Below are 17,404 nucleotides of genomic sequence, written 5' to 3'. Positions count from 1 at the left end.
AGAACCCCTTTATTTAACCAGGTAGGCCAGTTGAGAACACCTTTATTTAACCAGGTAGGCTAGTTGAGAACACCTTTATTTAACCAGGTAGGCTAGTTGAGAACACCTTTATTTAACCAGGTAGGCTAGTTGAGAACACCTTTATTTAACCAGGTAGGCTAGTTGAAACACCCTTATTTAACCAGGTAGGCTAGTTGAGAACACCTTTATTTAACCAGGTAGGCTTTGAAACACCTTTATTTAACCAGGTAGGCCAGTTGAGAACACCTTTATTTAACCAGGTAGGCCAGTTGAGAACACCTTTATTTAACCAGGTAGGTTTGAAACACCTTTATTTACCCAGGTAGGCCAGTTGAGAACACCTTTATTTAACCAGGTAGGTCAGTTGAGAACACCTTTATTTAACCATGTAGGTCAGTTGAGAACACCTTTATTTAACCAGGTAGGTCAGTTGAGAACACCTTTATTTAACCAGGTAGGTTAGTTGAGAACAAGTTCTCATTTACAATTGCAACCTGGCCAAGATAAAGCAAAGCAGTTTGACACATACAACGACACAGAGTTACACATGGAGTAAACAAACATACAGTCAATAATACAGTATAAACAAGTCTATATACGATGTGAGCAAATGAGGTGAGATAAGGGGGGTAAAGGCAAAAAAAGGCCATGGTGGCAAAGTAAATACAATATAGCAAGTAAAAACACTGGAATGGTAGATTTGCAGTGGAAGAATGTGCAAAGTAGAAATAAAAATAATGGGGTGCAAAGGAGCAAAATAAATAAATACAGTAGGGAAAGAGGTAGTTGTTTGGGCTAAATTATAGGTGGGCTAGTCATGCTAAGACCAAGATCAATTCTTTATTTTTACAGATGAACCCTTTCATTACAAACATATACACGTGCAATACAATATGAAAACGCGTAAAAACAGAGATATAATAAAAACACAGTCGTAGAAAACAAACACAAAATACCCTTTTTTACTCTTTTACTACAGGTTGAGCAGGAGCGCATGGACAAGGTGTGGCCTAAACTGCGAGTCCTGGCTAGATCCTCCCCTACTGATAAACACACTCTGGTTAAAGGTGAGCGAGAAAGGGTCTCTCGGTTTGTCTACTAGCCGTGTCCTGTACCACACTATTGTCCTGCTGTGTATGTCAACTGTCTGAACCATGTCAACATGAAGTTCCCTTTGGTGGAAAGATACACATTCTATTCTAGTCTATTGTATTCTGCTCTTCTCTTCTCTGCCCTTCTCTGCTCTTCTCTGCATTTCTCTGCCCTTCTCTGTCCTTCTCTGCATTTCTTTGATCTTCTCTGCTCTTCTCTGCATTTCTCTGCTCTTCTCTGCTCTTCTCTGCTCTTCTCTGCTCTTCTCTGCTCTTCTCTGCTCTTCTCTGCATTTCTCTGCTCTTCTCTGCTCTTCTCTGCTCTTCTCTGCATTTCTCTGCTCTTCTCTGCCGTTCTCTGCTCTTCTCTGCTCTTCTCTGCTCTTCTCTGCCCTTCTCTGCATTTCTCTGCATTTCTCTGCTCTTCTCTGCTCTTCTCTGCTCTTCTCTGCCGTTCTCTGCTCTTCTCTGCCGTTCTCTGCTCTTCTCTGCATTTCTCTGCATTTCTCTGCCCTTCTCTAATTTCTCTTCTCTTCTTTTCTCTTCTCGTCTCTGCTCTTCTCTGCTCTTCTCTAATTTTCTCTTCTCTTCTGTTCCCTGCTCTGCTCTTCTCTTCTCTTCCCTTCTTTTATCTTCTCTGCCCTTCCCTGCTCTTCTCCTGTTCTTCTGAGTGTGGTTGCCCTTACTGAACTCCTGTATGTTGGGTTGTGTCCTCTAGGCATCATAGACAGCTGCTTGACAGACCAGAGACAGGTTGTTGCGGTGACAGGAGACGGGACTAACGATGGACCAGCCCTGAAGAAGGCTGACGTGGGATTTGCCATGGTAGGACCTGTGGCTGGAGGCATACCGTATCTTCAATATATTACTATAGCGTACCACACCACACATCACCTCACATACCACACCACACCACACCTGACAACCCTTCACAACCCCTCACCACACCACACTACACATCACCTACCACACCTCACATACCACACCACACCTCACCATACATCATCATTCCTCACCATACCACACCTCACCTACCACACCACACATAACCACACCACACATCACCTACCACACCTCACCATAGCGCACATCACCTACCACACCTCTACACACATCACCTACCACACCACACCACACCACACCATACCTCACCACAACATACCACACCACACCATACCTCACCTCACCACACCATACCTCACCACACCACACCACACCATACCTCACCACAACATACCTCACCACACCACACCATACCTCACCACACCACACCACACCATGTTATAGGCTCGCTAATAGTGCCTGTACTCCGAATGCCAATTTGAATACTCTCACTTTAATATATTACACCCGTGCCCATCGGAATGGACAGCTAGCTATAATGCTACAGCTGTTATAGTAGTTGTAGCTAGCTATAATGCTACAGCTGTTATAGTAGTTGTAGCTAGCTATAATGCTACAGCTGTTATAGTAGTTGTAGCTAGTTTTAATGCTACAGCTGTTATAGTAGTTGTAGCTAGCTATAATGCTACAGCTGTTATAGTAGTTGGAGCTAGTTTTAATGCTACAGCTGTTATAGTAGTTGTAGCTAGCTGTAATGCTACAGCTGTTATAGTAGATGTAGCTAGCTATAATGCTACAGCTGTCATAGTAGTTGTAGCTCGCTATAATGCTACAGCTGTTATAGTAGTTGTAGCTAGCTGTAATGCTGCAGCTGTTATAGTAGTTGTAGCTAGCTATAATGCTACATGTCACAGCTAGCATTTCTGTTCTTTCTAGATCAAACATTTCCTACAATATGTATTTATTACCTTAATTGAACCAGGTGGGTTATTGAGGACACATTAGCTGCATCCAAAATGGCCCCTTATTGCCTACAAAGTGCACATATTGTTCCCCAAAGCCCAATGTATTTTGACTTCATACTGTAGGTCAGCTGTTGGCATACGATAGGCCAGGTTGTTATTGTAAAAGAGAATGCTTGCGTTCCAAATGGCACCCTATTCCCTATATAGTGCACTACTTTAGACCAGGACCCTATTCCCTATATAGTGCACTACTTTAGACCAGGGCCCTATCCCCTATATAGTGCACTACTTTAGACCAGGGAGGTCCATAGGGCTCTGGTCAAACTTTAATTAGTACACTTTGCAGGCAGTAAGGTGCCATTTTGGATGCAAATAATGTGTTCTCAATAACCCACCTGCTATAACAGCTGTAGCATTACAGCCCGCTACAACTTCTATGACTGCTGTAGCATTACAGCCCGCTACAACTTCTATGACTGCTGTATCATTACATCTAGCTACAACTACTATAACAGCTGTAGCATTACAGTTAGCTACAACTACTATAACAGCTGTAGCATTACAGCTAGCTACAACTACTATAACAGCTGTAGCATTACAGCTAGCTACAACTACTATGACTGCTGTAGCATTACAGTTAGCTACAACTACTATAACAGCTGTAGCATTACAGCTAGCTACAACTACTATGACTGCTGAAGCATTACAGCTAGCTACAACTACTATAACAGCTGTAGCATTACAGCTAGCTACAACTACTATGACTGCTGTAGCATTACAGTTAGCTATAACTACTATAACAGCTGTAGCATTAAAGCTAGCTACAACTACTATAACAGCTGTAGCATTAAAACGAGCTACAAATGCTATGACTGCTGTAGCATTACAGCTAGCTACAACTACTATAACAGCTGTAGCATTACAGTTAGCTATAACTACTATAACAGCTGTAGCATTACAGCTAGCTACAACTACTATAACAGCTGTAGCATTACAGCTAGCTACAACTACTATGACTGCTGTAGCATTACAGTTAGCTACAACTACTATAACAGCTGTAGCATTACAGCTAGCTACAACTACTATAACAGCTGTAGCATTACAGCTAGCTACAACTACTATGACTGCTGTAGCATTACAGTTAGCTACAACTACTATAACAGCTGTAGCATTACAGCTAGCTACAACTACTATAACAGCTGTAGCATTACAGCTAGCTACAACTACTATGACTGCTGTAGCATTACAGTTAGCTATAACTACTATAACAGCTGTAGCATTAAAGCTAGCTACAACTACTATAACAGCTGTAGCATTAAAACGAGCTACAAATGCTATGACTGCTGTAGCATTACAGCTAGCTACAACTACTATAACAGCTGTAGCATTACAGCTAGCTACAACTACTATAACAGTTGTAGCATTACAGCTAGCTACAACTACTATAACAGCTGTAGCATTACAGTTAGCTATAACTACTATAACAGCTGTAGCATTACAGCTAGCTACAACTACTACGACTGTGGAGTGGATCCATCGTTAGAAACCTTGAAATCTCCTGGTATTCACCAAGCAGCAACCTCACGACTACGCACAGAACACACACCAGCACTGCTGTAGCTACAGTGGAACGAGAGCGCCTCTTAGTGGTGAGATGTGGTGGTACATACACACAATCTGCAACGCCAGGGTTGTCTCTCAGTTGATATGGTGCGGGTTCTTCTTTTTTTAAAGCCCATAACCATGTGTGTGAGGTTTAGACTTTTTGTTTCAAAGTAGATTTGTTTAAGACTACTAAGAAACACTCTGTGTGACCCTGATTTAGCCTACTGCAGTAAAAAGTTCAAATGATACGAGGTGAGAGATTTAACATGAGAAATGGGATGAGGTAATAGCACTTCAACGTCATTTCTTTTAAGAAATGATTGCTTTGCATCTACAAAGTGTTCGTTTTCTACATGGAAGCACAAAATAAATAGATTCTACTACATGTCAAAAATACAAATATATAAAAAATGTTAACATTTACATTACATTTAACCAGAAGCACATCTATTAAACCATACGTCTATTCTCTGCAGGGTTCAGCCGGTATTAAACCATACGTCTATTCTCTGCAGGGTTCAGACAGTATTAAACCATACCTCTTCTCTCTCTGCAGGGTTCAGACAGTATTAAACCATACCTCTTCTCTCTCTGCAGGGTTCAGCCAGTATTAAACCATACCTCTTCTCTCTCTGCAGGGTTCAGACAGTATTAAACCAGACCTCTTCTCTCTCTGCAGGGTTCAGCCGGTATTAAACCATACCTCTTCTCTCTCTGCAGGGTTCAGCCAGTATTAAACCAGACCTCTTCTCTCTCTGCAGGGTTCAGCCGGTATTAAACCATACCTCTTCTCTCTCTGCAGGGTTCAGCCAGTATTAAACCATACCTCTTCTCTCTCTGCAGGGTTCAGCCAGTATTAAACCATACCTCTTCTCTCTCTGCAGGGTTCAGCCGGTATTAAACCAGACCTCTTCTCTCTCTGCAGGGTTCAGCCAGTATTAAACCATACCTCTCCTCTCTGCAGGGTTCAGCCGGTATTAAACCAGACCTCTTCTCTCTCTGCAGGGTTCAGCCAGTATTAAACCATACCTCTCCTCTCTGCAGGGTTCAGCCGGTATTAAACCAGACCTCTTCTCTCTCTGCAGGGTTCAGCCAGTATTAAACCATACCTCTCCTCTCTCTGCAGGGTTCAGCCAGTATTAAACCATACCTCTCCTCTCTGCAGGGTTCAGCCGGTATTAAACCAGACCTCTTCTCTCTCTGCAGGGTTCAGCCGGTATTAAACCAGACCTCTTCTCTCTCTGCAGGGTTCAGCAGGGGGTTCAGCCAGTATTAAACCATACCTCTTCTTCTCTGCAGGGTTCAGCCGGTATTAAACAATACGTCTATTCTCTCTGCAGGGTTCAGCCGGTATTAAACCATACTCTATTCTCTGCAGGGTTCAGCAGGTATTAAACCATACCTCTTCTCTCTGCAGGGTTCAGCCAGTATTAAACCATTCTTCTCTCTGCTCTGGGGTTCAGCCAGTATTAAACCAGACCTCTTCTCTCTGCAGGGTTCAGCCAGGTATTAAACCAGACCTCTTCTCTCTGCAGGGACCTCTTCAGGGGTCAGCGGTATTAAACCAGACCTCTTCTCTCTGCAGGGGTCAGCCAGTATTAAACCAGACCTCTTCTCTCTGCAGGGTTCAGCCAGTATTAAACCAGACCTCTTCTCTCTGCAAGGTTCAGCCAGTATTAAACCAGACCTCTTCTCTCTGCAGGGTTCAGCCAGTATTAAACCAGACCTCTTCTCTCTGCAGGGTTCAGCCAGTATTAAACCATACCTCTTCTCTCTGCAGGGTTCAGCCAGTATTAAACCATACCTCTTCTCTCTGCAGGGTTCAGCCAGTATTAAACCATACCTCTTCTCTCTGCAGGGTTCAGCCAGTATTAAACCATACCTCTTCTCTCTCTGCAGGGTTCAGCCAGTATTAAACCATACCTCTTCTCTCTGCAGGGTTCAGCCAGTATTAAACCATACCTCTTCTCTCTGCAGGGTTCAGCCAGTATTAAACCATACCTCTTCTCTCTGCAGGGTTCAGCCAGTATTAAACCATACCTCTTCTCTCTCTGCAGGGTTCAGCCAGTATTAAACCATACCTCTTCTCTCTCTGCAGGGTTCAGCCAGTATTAAACCATACCTCTTCTCTCTCTGCAGGGTTCAGCCAGTATTAAACCATACCTCTTCTCTCTCTGCAGGGTTCAGCCAGTATTAAACCATACCTCTTCTCTCTCTGCAGGGTTCAGCCAGTATTAAACCATACCTCTTCTCTCTCTGCAGGGTTCAGCCAGTATTAAACCATACCTCTTCTCTCTCTGCAGGGTATAGCCGGTACAGACGTGGCCAAGGAAGCGTCTGACATCATATTAACGGACGATAACTTCAGTAGCATAGTGAAGGCTGTGATGTGGGGGAGGAACGTCTACGACAGCATCTCCAAGTTCCTCCAGTTCCAGCTGACTGTCAACGTGGTGGCTGTCATAGTGGCCTTCACTGGGGCCTGCATCACACAGGTAACAAACACACACACACAGGTAACAAACACACACACACAGGTAACAAACACACACACACACACACACAGGTAACAAACACACAGCTGACTGTCAACGTGGTGGCTGTCATAGTGGCCTTCACTGGGGCCTGCATCACACAGGTAACACACACACACACACACACACACACACACACACACACACACACACACACACACACACACACACACACACACACACACACACACACACACACACACACACACAGGTAACACACACACACACACACAGGTAACACACACACACACACACACACACACACACACACACACACACACACACACACACACACACACACACACACACACACACACACACACACACACACACACACACACACACACACACAGGTAACACACACACACACACACACACACACACAGGTAACAGCAGGGTAGCCTAGTGGTTAGAGCATTGGACTTTGGACTTGAAAGGTTGCAAGATCGAATCCCCTGAGCTGACAAGGTAAAACTCTGTCGTTCTGCCCCTGAACAAGGCAGTTAACCCACTGTTCCTAGGCTGTCATTGTAAATAAGAATTTGTTCTTAACTGACTTGCCTAGTTAAATAAAGTTATAAAGAATAATCGGTGTGTCAAACATGTATCCTGGTGTGAGTTTCAACCTCACTGATATCTTACCTATCTCATTTGCTATTGCTGTAAATGTATCTGCGTCTGTTATTGCGATGGCTAGGGGATTTAGGGCCAGTATCAGCAGTGAGGTTGAGAGGTGACAGCTCTGCCTTGTTCCCCTGGAGAGACACAATTGTTCAGAGGCCAGTCCATTGGTGGGGATCACTGTAACTATGGCTGCCATTAACCATGTGTGTTCCTGTAGGACACTCCACTGAGGGTCTAGACACTAACCTGTAGTTAGTATATATAGTTAGTAGATATAGATGTAGTTAGTGTCCTGTAGGACACTCCACTGAGGGTCTAGACACTAACCTGTAGTTAGTATATATAGTTAGTAGATATAGATGTAGTTAGTGTCCTGTAGGACACTCCACTGAGGGTCTAGACACTAACCTGTAGTTAGTATATATAGTTAGTAGATATAGATGTAGTTAGTGTCCTGTAGGACACTCCACTGAGGGTCTAGACACTAACCTGTAGTTAGTATATATAGTTAGTAGATATAGATGTAGTTAGTGTCCTGTAGGACACTCCACTGAGGGTCTAGACACTAACCTGTAGTTAGTATATATAGTTAGTAGATATAGATGTAGTTAGTGTCCTGTAGTTACTCCACTGTAGGTCTGTAGACACTAACCTGTAGTTAGTATATATAGTTAGTAGATATAGATGTAGTTAGTGTCCTGTAGGACACTCCACTGAGGGTCTAGACACTAACCTGTAGTTAGTATATATAGTTAGTAGATATAGATGTAGTTAGTGTCCTGTAGGACACTCCACTGAGGGTCTAGACACTAACCTGTAGTTCGTAGATGTAGATAGTATATGTAGTTAGTATATATAGTTAGTAGATGTAGTTAGTAGATATAGATGTAGTTAGTATATATAGTTAGTATATATAGTTAGTAGATGTAGTTAGTATATTTAGTTAGTATATATAGTTAGTATATGTAGATAGTATATGTAGTTAGTATATATAGTTAGTAGATGTAGATAGTACATGTAGTTAGTATATATAGTTAGTATATATAGTTAGTATATATAGTTAGTAGATGTATATGTAGTTAGTATATGTAGTTAGTATATATAGTTAGTAGATGTAGATAGTACATGTAGTTAGTATATATAGTTAGTATATATAGTTAGTATATGTAGATGTAGATAGTATATGTAGTTAGTATATATAGTTAGTATATATAGTTAGTATATATAGTTAGTAGATGTATATGTAGTTAGTATATGTAGTTAGTATATATAGTTAGTATATATAGTTAGTAGATAGTATATATAGTTAGTATATGTAGTTAGTATATATAGTTAGTATATATAGTTAGTAAATATAGTTAGTATATATAGTTAGTAAATATAGTTAGTATATGTAGTTAGTATATATGGTTAGTAGATGTAGATAGTATATGTAGTTAGTATATATAGTTAGTATATGTAGTTAGTATATATAGTTAGTATATATAGTTAGTAGATAGTATATATAGTTAGTATATGTAGTTAGTATATATGGTTAGTAGATGTAGATAGTATATGTAGTTAGTATATATAGTTAGTAGATGTAGTTAGTAGATGTAGTTAGTATATATAGTTAGTAGATGTATATGTAGTTAGTATATATAGTTAGTAGATGTATATGTAGTTAGTATATGTAGTTAGTATATATAGTTAGTATATATAGTTAGTAGATAGTATATATAGTTAGTATATGTAGTTAGTATATATGGTTAGTAGATGTAGATAGTATATGTAGTTAGTATATATAGTTAGTATATGTAGTTAGTATATATAGTTAGTATATGTAGTTAGTATATATAGTTAGTATATGTAGTTAGTATATATAGTTAGTATATATAGTTAGTAGATAGTATATATAGTTAGTATATGTAGTTAGTATATATAGTTAGTAGATGTAGTTAGTATATATAGTTAGTAGATGTAGTTAGTATATATGGTTAGTAGATGTAGATAGTATATATGGTTAGTAGATGTAGATAGTATATATGGTTAGTACATGTAGTTAGTATATATAGTTAGTATATATAGATAGTAGATGTAGTTAGTAGATGTAGATAGTAGATGTAGATAGTATATATAGTTAGTAGATGTAGATGTAGATAGTACATGTAGTTAGTATATATAGTTAGTATATATAGTTAGTAGATGTAGATAGTAGATGTAGTTAGTATATATAGTTAGTAGATGTAGATAGTAGATGTAGATAGTATATATAGTTAGTAGATGTAAATAGTATATGTAGATAGTATGTGTAGTCAGTATATATATATAGATATATATATATATATATATATATATATATATATATATATATAGCTCTCTCCAGGAACAGGGTTGAATTTAAAGTGATAGTTCCCCCAGCCTTTAAGAACCCTGTGTGTTCCCTGTATTCTCCCTGATACAGCCCAGTTGTTTCATCTGTATCTAATGTTAACCACCTCTGTTCCAGGAACTCCCCTGAGACAGGTTGTTTCATCTGTAAATGTTAACCACCCTGTATGTTCCCTGAGGATTCTCCCCAGTCCAGTTGTTTCATCTGTAGTCTCTAATGTTAACCACCCTGTGTGTTCCCTGTAGGATTCTCCCTGATGACAGTCCAGTTGTTTCATCTGTAGTCTCTAATGTTAACCACCCTGTATGTTCCCTGTAGGATTCTCCCTGATGACAGTCCAGTTGTTTCATCTGTAGTCTCTAATGTTAACCACCCTGCGTGTTCCCTGTAGGATTCTCCCCTGATGACAGTCCAGTTGTTTCATCTGTAGTCTCTAATGTTAACCACCCTGTATGTTCCCTGTAGGTTGTTTCTCCCTAATGTTAACCACCCTGATGACAGTCCAGTTGTTTCATCTGTAGTCTCTAATGTTAACCACCCTGTATGTTCCCTGTAGGATTCTCCCTGATGACAGTCCAGTTGTTTCATCTGTAGTCTCTAATGTTAACCACCCTGTATGTTCCCTGTAGGATTCTCCCTGATGACAGTCCAGTTGTTTCATCTGTAGTCTGATGACAGTCCAGTTGTTTCATCTGTAGTCTCTAATGTTAACCACCCTGTATGTTCCCTGTAGGATTCTCCCCTGATGACAGTCCAGTTGTTTCATCTGTAGTCTCTAATGTTAACCACCCTGTATGTTCCCTGTAGGATTCTCCCCTGATGACAGTCCAGTTGTTTCATCTGTAGTCTCTAATGTTAACCACCCTGTATGTTCCCTGTAGGATTCTCCCTGATGACAGTCCAGTTGTTTCATCTGTAGTCTCTAATGTTAACCACCCTGTATGTTCCCTGTAGGATTCTCCCCTGATGACAGTCCAGTTGTTTCATCTGTAGTCTCTAATGTTAACCACCCTGCGTGTTCCCTGTAGGATTCTCCCCTGATGACAGTCCAGTTGTTTCATCTGTAGTCTCTAATGTTAACCACCCTGTATGTTCCCTGTAGGATTCTCCCCTGATGACAGTCCAGTTGTTTCATCTGTAGTCTCTAATGTTAACCACCCTGTCCAGTTGTTTCATCTGTTCTCTAATGTTAACCACCCTGTCCCTGTAGGATTCTCCCCTGATGACAGTCCAGTTGTTTCATCTGTAGTCTCTAATGTTAACCACCCTGTATGTTCCCTGTACAGGATTCTCCCACCCTGATGACAGTCCAGTTGTTTCATCTGTAGTCTCTAATGTTAACCACCCTGTATGTTCCCTGTAGGATTCTCCCTGATGACAGTCCAGTTGTTTCATCTGTAGTCTCTAATGTTAACCACCCTGTATGTTCCCTGTAGGATTCTCCCTAATGTTAACCACCCTGTGTGATGACAGTCCAGTTGTTTCATCTGTAGTCTCTAATGTTAACCACCCTGTATGTTCCCTGTAGGATTCTCCCCTGATGACAGTCCAGTTGTTTCATCTGTAGTCTCTAATGTTAACCACCCTGTATGTTCCCTGTAGGATTCTCCCCTGAAGGCGGTCCAGATGCTGTGGGTGAACTTGATAATGGACACCTTTGCGTCCCTGGCCCTGGCGACGGAGCCCCCCACCGAGGCCCTGCTGATGAGGAAGCCGTACGGACGCAACAAACCGCTGATCTCCAGCACCATGACCAAGAACATCCTGGGACACGGCATCTATCAGCTGGTCATCATCTTCTCCCTGCTGTTCGTCGGTAAAGGGATTATTTCTTTTTAAAGTCCTCTCCTATTTGTTGTTCATTGGATAAAGAGTGGAAAGATAGCTGAAATAGCGTCTCAAGACTGCTAGACCATCCCTTGGCCACAGTTGGTACGTCATTAAAGTGTACTGTCTTCCTGGCTAGCATTGTTGTGGTTATAACATCTTGGTTTTATTAAAGGGGGAAGTTCAGGATTTGACAAGTTGATGTTAGATGGTTCCTCTCTGTAAAACTGGTCTATGAGTCATGAGAAACTGTAATACGTGGTTCATGTTTCTTTAAACAGACAAACATCAGAACTTTAGCCACCTCCAGCTCCAAATCAATGGGAGTGATAGGTGAGTTCTTTGACGTCAACAAGACGATATCTCTCTCTCTCTCTCTCAGGTGAGCAGATATTTGACATAGACAGCGGTCGTCACGCTCCACTCCACTCCCCTCCGTCAGAACACTACACCATCATTTTCAACACCTTCGTCCTCATGCAGCTTTTCAACGAGATCAACGCCAGGAAGATCCACGGAGAGAGGAACGTCTTCGACGGAATCTTCAGGAACCCCATCTTCTGTTCCATCGTCTTTGGAACATTCGCCATCCAGGTAGGAACATTTGCCATCCAGGTAGGAACCTTTGCCATCCAGGTAGGAACCTTTGCAATCCAGATAGGGACCTTTGCCATCCAGGTAGGAACATTTGCCATCCAGATAGGAACCTTTGCCATCCAGGTAGGAACCTTTGCCATCCAGGTAGGAACCTTTGCCATCCAGTTAGGAACCTTTGCCATCCAGTTAGGAACCTTTGCCATCCAGGTCGGAACCTTTGCCATCCAGGTAGGAACCTTTGCCATCCAGGTAGGAACCTTTGCCATCCAGATAGGAACATTTGCCATCCAGGTAGGAACCTTTGCCATCCAGGTAGGAACCTTTGCCATCCAGGTAGGAACCTTTGCCATCCAGGTAGGAAGGTAGGAAGCCTTTGCCATCCAGGTAGGGACCTTTGCCATCCAGGTAGGAACCTTTGCCAATCCAGGTAGGAAGCTTTGCCAATCCAGGTAGGAAGCTTCGCCAATCCAGGTAGGAACCTTTGCCATCCAGGTAGGAACCTTTGCCATCCAGGTAGGAACCTTTGCCATCCAGGTAGGAAGCTTCGCCAATCCAGGTAGGAACCTTTGCCATCCAGGTAGGAACCTTTGCCATCCAGGTAGGAACCTTTGCCATCCAGGTAGGAACCTTTGCCATCCAGGTAGGAACCTTTGCCATCCAGGTAGGAAGCTTCGCCATCCAGGTAGGAACCTTTGCCATCCAGGTAGGAACCTTTGCCATCCAGGTAGGAACCTTTGCCATCCAGGTAGGAACCTTTGCCATCCAGGTAGGAACCTTTGCCATCCAGATAGGAACATTTGCCATCCAGGTAGGAACCTTTGCCATCCAGATAGGAACATTTGCCATTCCAGGTAGGAAGCTTCGCCATCCAGGTAGCATCCTTTGCCATTCCAGGTAGGAGCCTTCGCCAATCCAGGTAGGAACCTTTGCCAATCCAGGTAGGAAGCTTTGCCAATCCAGGTAGGAAGCTTCGCCAATCCAGGTAGGAACCTTTGCCATCCAGGTAGGAACCTTTGCCATCCAGGTAGGAACCTTTGCCAATCCAGGTAGGAACCTTTGCCAATTCAGGTAGGAACCTGTTGCCAATCCAGGTAGGAATCTTTGCCAGTTTCAGGTAGGAACAGATTGCCATCTGATAAGTTTACAGGTTGTGATCGTGCAGTCCAGGTAGGAAGCCGTTCAGGTAGTAACCTTTGCCATCTGGATTTGGAAAAGTAGGGGATGGTAGCAACCTTTGCCATCCAGGTAGGAACCTTTGCCTGGGGACAGGTAAATCCAGGTAGGAACCTTTACCTTCCTGGGCCATAGGAGAGTTGGTCCAGGTGGGGACAGGTAGGAACCTTTGCCATCCAGGTAGGAACCTTCCTGGAACCTCTAGGAGAGTTTTGCCATCCAGGTAGGAACCTTTGCCATCCAGGTACCTTTGCCATCCAGGAGGAACCTTGGTCATGGGGCCATCAGGTAGGAACCTTTGCCATTTAGGAACCTTCCATGGGTCTAGGAACCTTTGCCATCCAGGGGAACCTTTGCCATCCAGGTAGGAACCTTTGCCATCAGGTAGGAACCTTTGCCTAGGTAGGAGTTTGCCATGGTAGGAACAGGTGCCATCAGGTAGGAACCTTTGCCATCCAGGGTCTAGGAGAGTTGGTCTGGGGACAGGTAAACACACCAATTACATTCCTGGGTCTAGGAAGTTTGTCTGGGGACAGGTAAACAACCTTTGCCATTCCTGGGTAGGAGAGTTTGCCATCCAGGTAGGAACCTTTGTAAACCAGGTACCTTTGCCATCCAGGGTCTAGGAGAGTTGGTCTTGGACCAGGTAAACACACCTTTGCCATTCCTGGGTCTAGGAGAGTTGGTCTGGGGACAGGTAAACACACCTTTGCCATTCCTGGGTCTAGGAGGAGTTGGTCTGGGGACAGGTAAACATACCTTTACATTCCTGGGTCTAGGAGAGTTGGTCTGGGGACAGGTAAACACACCTTTACATACCTGGGTCTAGGAGAGTTGGTCTGGGGACAGGTAAACACACCTTTACATTCCTGGGTCTAGGAGAGTTGGTCTGGGGACAGGTAAACACACCTTTACATTCCTGGGTCTAGGAGAGTTGGTCTGGGGACAGGTAAACATACCTTTACATACCTGGGTCTAGGAGAGTTGGTCTGGGGACAGGTAAACACACCTTTACATTCCTGGGTCTAGGAGAGTTGGTCTGGGGACAGGTAAACACACCTTTACATTCCTGGGTCTAGGAGAGTTGGTCTGGGGACAGGTAAACACACCTTTACATTCCTGGGTCTAGGAGAGTTGGTCTGGGGACAGGTAAACACACCTTTACATTCCTGGGTCTAGGAGAGTTGGTCTGGGGACAGGTAAACACACCTTTACATTCCTGGGTCTAGGAGAGTTGGTCTGGGGACAGGTAAACATACCTTTACCTTCCTGGGTCTAGGAGAGTTGGTCTGGGGACAGGTAAACACACCTTTACATTCCTGGGTCTAGGAGAGTTGGTCTGGGGACAGGTAAACACACCTTTACATACCTGGGTCTAGGAGAGTTGGTCTGGGGACAGGTAAACATACCTTTACATACCTGGGTCTAGGAGAGTTGGTCTGGGGACAGGTAAACACACCTTTACATTCCTGGGTCTAGGAGAGTTGGTCTGGGGACAGGTAAACATACCTTTACCTTCCTGGGTCTAGGAGAGTTGGTCTGGGGACAGGTAAACATACCTTTACCTTCCTGGGTCTAGGAGAGTTGGTCTGGGGACAGGTAAACATACCTTTACCTTCCTGGGTCTAGGAGAGTTGGTCTGGGGACAGGTAAACACACCTTTACATTCCTGGGTCTAGGAGAGTTGGTCTGGGGACAGGTAAACACACCTTTACATTCCTGGGTCTAGGAGAGTTGGTCTGGGGACACGTAAACACACCTTTACATTCCTGGGTCTAGGAGAGTTGGTCTGGGGACAGGTAAACACACCTTTACATTCCTGGGTCTAGGAGAGTTGGTCTGGGGACACGTAAACACACCTTTACATACCTGGGTCTAGGAGAGTTGGTCTGGGGACAGTAAACACACCTTTACATTCCTGGGTCTAGGAGAGTTGGTCTGGGGACACGTAAACACACCTTTACATTCCTGGGTCTAGGAGAGTTGGTCTGGGGACAGGTAAACATACCTTTACCTTCCTGGGTCTAGGAGAGTTGGTCTGGGGACAGGTAAACACACCTTTACATTCCTGGGTCTAGGAGAGTTGGTCTGGGGACAGGTAAACACACCTTTACATTCCTGGGTCTAGGAGAGTTGGTCTGGGGACAGGTAAACACACCTTTACATTCCTGGGTCTAGGAGAGTTGGTCTGGGGACAGGTAAACACACCTTTACATTCCTGGGTCTAGGAGAGTTGGTCTGGGGACAGGTAAACACACCTTTACATTCCTGGGTCTAGGAGAGTTGGTCTGGGGACAGGTAAACACACCTTTACATTCCTGGGTCTAGGAGAGTTGGTCTGGGGACAGGTAAACACACCTTTACATTCCTGGGTCTAGGAGAGTTGGTCTGGGGACAGGTAAACACACCTTTACATTCCTGGGTCTAGGAGAGTTGGTCTGGGGACAGGTAAACATTCCTTTACCTAACCTGGGTCTAGGAGAGTTGGTCTGGGGACAGGTAAACACACCTTTACATTCCTGGGTCTAGGAGAGTTGGTCTGGGGACAGGTAAACATACCTTTACATACCTGGGTCTAGGAGAGTTGGTCTGGGGACAGGTAAACACATTTACATTCTGGGTCTAGGAGAGTTGGTCTGGGGACAGGTAAACATACCTTTACATTCCTGGGTCTAGGAGAGTTGGTCTGGGGACAGGTAAACATACCTTTACATACCTGGGTCTAGGAGAGTTGGTCTGGGGACAGGTAAACATACCTTTACATACCTGGGTCTAGGAGAGTTGGTCTGGGGACAGGTAAACACACCTTTACCTTCCTGGGTCTAGGAGAGTTGGTCTGGGGACAGGTAAACACACCTTTACATTCCTGGGTCTAGGAGAGTTGGTCTGGGGACAGGTAAACCTACCTTTACCTTCCTGGGTCTAGGAGAGTTGGTCTGGGGACAGGTAAACACACCTAGACGCACCTTGACATACGTTGACATGCCTCTAAACATACCTTGACATGCCTCTACATACTCTTAAAACAAAAACTTACAAATGGTATTATGTTTTTATTAAAGAAACATATATATATTCATACATCACTGAGTTCTTTAATAAGTTCCTTCTGAAATAACCTGGAGAATCAAATCTCTCATTGGGAGAGAATCATGTACCCAGCTATCTCTTTGTTTCCCCCTCCCGTGACCCCCTCCATTTCTCCCCCACCCCCAGGTGATCGCCACTATCCCTAACAGCAAGCTGCGGTTCCTGCGAGGGGCGGGTCAGCTGACCAAGAAGAACGAAATGCCTGGGGACGAGGACATGAATGAGGACAACGAGGAGATCGACCACGCGGAGAGAGAGCTGCGACGCGGTCAGGTCCTCTGGTTCAGGGGGCTCAACCGCATTCAGACTCAGGTGAGGAACCAATGACAAGCTGTGGGAGGCAAAGATAAACCAATGACAAACCATGGGGGGTGTCAGACCGATGACCAGCTATGGGAGGGGACAGACCGATGACCAGCTATGGGAGGGGACAGACCGATGACCAGCTATGGGAGGGGACAGACCGATGACCAGCTATGGGAGGGGACAGACAAATGACCAGCTATGGGAGGGGACAGACCGATGACCAGCTATGGGAGGGGACAGACCGATGACCAGCTATGGGAGGGGACAGACCGATGACCAGCTATGGGAGGGGTGGGATCGATGACCAGCTATGGGAGGGGACAGACCGATGACCAGCTATGGGAGGGGTGGGATCGA

At 43.9% G+C, this 17,404-nt stretch overlaps 1 protein-coding gene across 1 annotated transcript in view; it reads left to right on the top strand.

Annotated features, from left to right (window-relative positions):
* The window catches only part of atp2b2 (ATPase plasma membrane Ca2+ transporting 2), a 245,556-nt gene that overhangs the window by 205,384 nt on the left and 22,768 nt on the right, over positions 1–17,404 (top strand). The window contains exons 15-20 of the mRNA XM_052474241.1: positions 1,001–1,088; positions 1,831–1,937; positions 6,829–7,020; positions 11,657–11,870; positions 12,264–12,475; positions 16,868–17,053. Coding sequence (XP_052330201.1) covers positions 1,001–1,088; positions 1,831–1,937; positions 6,829–7,020; positions 11,657–11,870; positions 12,264–12,475; positions 16,868–17,053 — 999 coding nt within the window. The remainder of the gene's footprint in view (positions 1–1,000; positions 1,089–1,830; positions 1,938–6,828; positions 7,021–11,656; positions 11,871–12,263; positions 12,476–16,867; positions 17,054–17,404) is intronic.

This window comes from Oncorhynchus keta, chromosome 21 (assembly GCF_023373465.1).
Source record: "Oncorhynchus keta strain PuntledgeMale-10-30-2019 chromosome 21, Oket_V2, whole genome shotgun sequence".
NCBI lineage: Eukaryota > Metazoa > Chordata > Actinopteri > Salmoniformes > Salmonidae > Oncorhynchus > Oncorhynchus keta.
Note: the sequence above shows the minus strand (reverse complement) of the source record. Positions and strands in the feature narration are given on the sequence as shown.